At 43.4% G+C, this 2966-nt stretch overlaps 1 protein-coding gene across 1 annotated transcript in view; it reads right to left on the reverse strand.

Moving 5' to 3' along the window:
- The window catches only part of selenbp1 (selenium binding protein 1), a 10950-nt gene extending 8206 nt beyond the window's left edge, over positions 1–2744 (reverse strand). Inside the window, exon 1 of the mRNA XM_015403378.1 lies at positions 2562–2744. Within this exon, the coding sequence (XP_015258864.1) occupies positions 2562–2565 (4 nt within the window). The 5' untranslated portion in view covers positions 2566–2744. The remainder of the gene's footprint in view (positions 1–2561) is intronic.
- Positions 2745–2966: the final 222 nt, after the last annotated feature.

Consider the following 2966-nt stretch of genomic DNA (forward strand, 5'->3'; position numbering starts at 1 on the left):
TTTAAAATGTAAGGAGTAGAAAGTACAGATATTTGTGTAAAAATGTAAGGAGTAGAAGTAAAAAGTCGCCATAAAAATAAGTAGTAAAGTAAAAATATCAGAAAAATCTACTTGAGTACTTACTTACTTCCCATCTCTGATCTAAATAAGGTGGTGAACGGCAGAGAAGGGCTCGTAAATAAAGATGAACAAATGAACTTTGCGTCGATTGTGAAGGGAGGCCAGTTGACAGATGAATACAGAGCGCAGTGGTGCTGATGGCGGAATGGTAAAGACTGTCAAGTTTTGATGGAGCGGACTTGTAAGCAACCCTATATAGTGTCTCCATAGTCTAAAATGGTCTTTTTAGGATGGTCAAATAACACAACTGTGCATCTTTAACTCGATTCATCTCTATTACATCTGAACCAAACCTTCATATTCTGAGCCCTGCTGCTCAGGATCAAACTGAGGATTTACTTTTCCTTCTTTTCATTTTTATTTTCGCAGAAGTGTGTCCATCTGGGTCGTGCAGGTGGGGCAATGATTAGAGCACACGAGTTATGTATGAAGCCCTTAGTCCTCGACGCGGCCGACCCGTGTTCGAATCCGGCCTGTGGTTCTTTGCCGCATGTCTCTCCTCCTCTCTCATATCCCCTTTCCTGTCGACCTACTGTCGAAAAAATGAGCCACTAGTGCTGTAAAAACCAAAAAAATAAAAGTATATCCATCTGAACTTAACTTCTGTTAAATAAAAAGCAACAAATTATTAGCCTTCTACAAAAAATCAACCAGAACAGGAGTCTGACGCCACAACTGGCTTTTTGGACCCTCCATCATGGCTCCTAATGGTGACGGTTATGGTTTTAAATGGGATGATAACATAAGCCTGTTTTGGAAGCTTAGCAGGTTTTTAAAAGAATATGAGTTAAACTTTTACCAACAGTGATAAAAAGAACAAATAAAATGTTTTTTTTTTTTTTCAGATCTATTGTAAATGAACAATAGATCTAAAAAAAACAACATGTTATTCTTTCTAGAAGAAAAACATTTTATGCGTCCAAGAAGAAATACAATATGGAGCCTAGGCGGAAGTTCAACTAAAGAAACTGATTGCTTTCCTTCATCCACCTGTGAAACAGCCAATCAGCTTTGAACCATCAAAAGTTCATCTTAAAAGGCCTCCGATCTGCACCGTCTGCTCCTGCACGCGGCGGCGATGCGCTGTGACGTCATTCAGATGACAGCGTTTCCTCCCCCCTCCAGCCCCTCCTCCACCATCGTAGCTAAAGCTTCATCAGAGCGTCATTCCTCCTGGACTCTCACTGCGTTCCCTGTCTCATCTAAACCAGTCCGGCAGAAGACCGCCATGTTGAGCCTGGTTCTGCCAGGGTTTCTTCCCAACGGGGAGTTTTTCCTCTCCACTGTCGCTACAAGCATGCTTAGTGTAACGGATTGCTGAAGAGTCAATGAAGTCAACTGGTTTTCCTTAAATAGAAAACTTTGAATCAATGATTGGATAATCTGTAAAGTGCCTTGAGATGACCTGTGTTGTGAATCGGCGCTATAGAAATAAACTGATTTGAAACACAATAAGTTTTATAATTTAAATTTTGCTGCTAAGAACGTTGGCTTCTATCAGGACTACATGAGTTTTTGGTTTTTAAGGTTAAAGACCCCTAAACTAAAACTTCCTCTAAAAGGTTTCTCATTGTCCAAAGGTAGTAATCTCCAGAGAGCTGCTTGGGATAAGAACCCGTCTCCACTGGCTGGTAGAACCACGAGAAATCATGTGGTTTTAACTTAATAATAATAATAATAGATTTGATTTAAAACTGCCTCTCAAGGACCAAAGGGACTCTGGAAAAGGAAAAAAATGAGACTAAACAAAATTCAAAATGCAATAAATGACCTCAGGATTAGTCCCTATCAGTTTGGCCCCCAGGCGCCGCAGCTGAAACCACCTAAGGTGTTACTAAACAACCAGCGGCAGATCCCAGTCCAGATCAGACCAGAACCAGAACCAGTTTCTGCAGGACTCAGCTGACCTGACCTTGACAGAGAGGTTTATATAACACCCCCCCCCAGCCCGGTTTGTCTTTATGGAATCCGTCCAAAGTCCACACAGAGCCAGGCATTCCTTGGCCCTGCACAGAAACTGGAAAAATCCTCCAAACTCTCTGGTGCTGCTCTGAATCCCAGAGCAGGGAGGACCACGCACACACCCACCTGCTGCCAATCAAAGCTGATACACCTCCTGCTTTTACAACAGCTCAACTCAACCAGAACAATGAACCCAGGAATGTTTATAATCAGTAAACGCCGAGAAATCCGGTTTAATCTCTGCTCCTGTTCAGTGCAGATCAGAGATTCCTTCTTCCACATGCAGATATTTGACAGCTGGAGGGCTCCTGATTAAATGAGCAGCAGTTTTTGTTTAACTGAGTCAGGAGATCTGGGTAAAAGAATCAGGAGAAATTGGCCCTCAGAGTGACAGCTGTCAGCAGGTTGGAGCTGCAGGATGCAGCAGGCAGGAAGAAGAGAGCGACGCACGGCTGCACAGCAAACAAAGACTAACTTACCCATGTTGGAGCTGCAGGGTCAGTCTGAAGCTGCTGTCCTGGATTCAGCGAAGTTTGGGTCCATAATGAAGGGCCCGCAGGAGGGGGGGTCCTATAGTGTATCAGGAAACAGCCAATCAGAGGACAGAGGTGGGGCAAAGAGGCTGTTAACCCTCCAGCTTTCTGTTAGTTCACACTGGAGATTCTTTTAAACCAAGCTGCTGCAGCATCAGGCCCTCAGGGGCCACAGCCTTGGTGGCTCCAACTATCAGACATTAAATGACTTTAGGTTTACAAGAATATAGAGAACATGTGGGAACTTGCAGTCAGAGATCTGGTATTTCTGTTTTTTGCAGCAGCTTCATATAAAGGCCTTTAAGGCCTAAACTCGGTCCTCCTGGATCTATAAGTGCTTCATCATCCTGA

This window comes from Cyprinodon variegatus, unplaced genomic scaffold (genome assembly GCF_000732505.1).
Source record: "Cyprinodon variegatus isolate N-32 unplaced genomic scaffold, C_variegatus-1.0 Scaffold1487, whole genome shotgun sequence".
Lineage (NCBI taxonomy): Eukaryota > Metazoa > Chordata > Actinopteri > Cyprinodontiformes > Cyprinodontidae > Cyprinodon > Cyprinodon variegatus.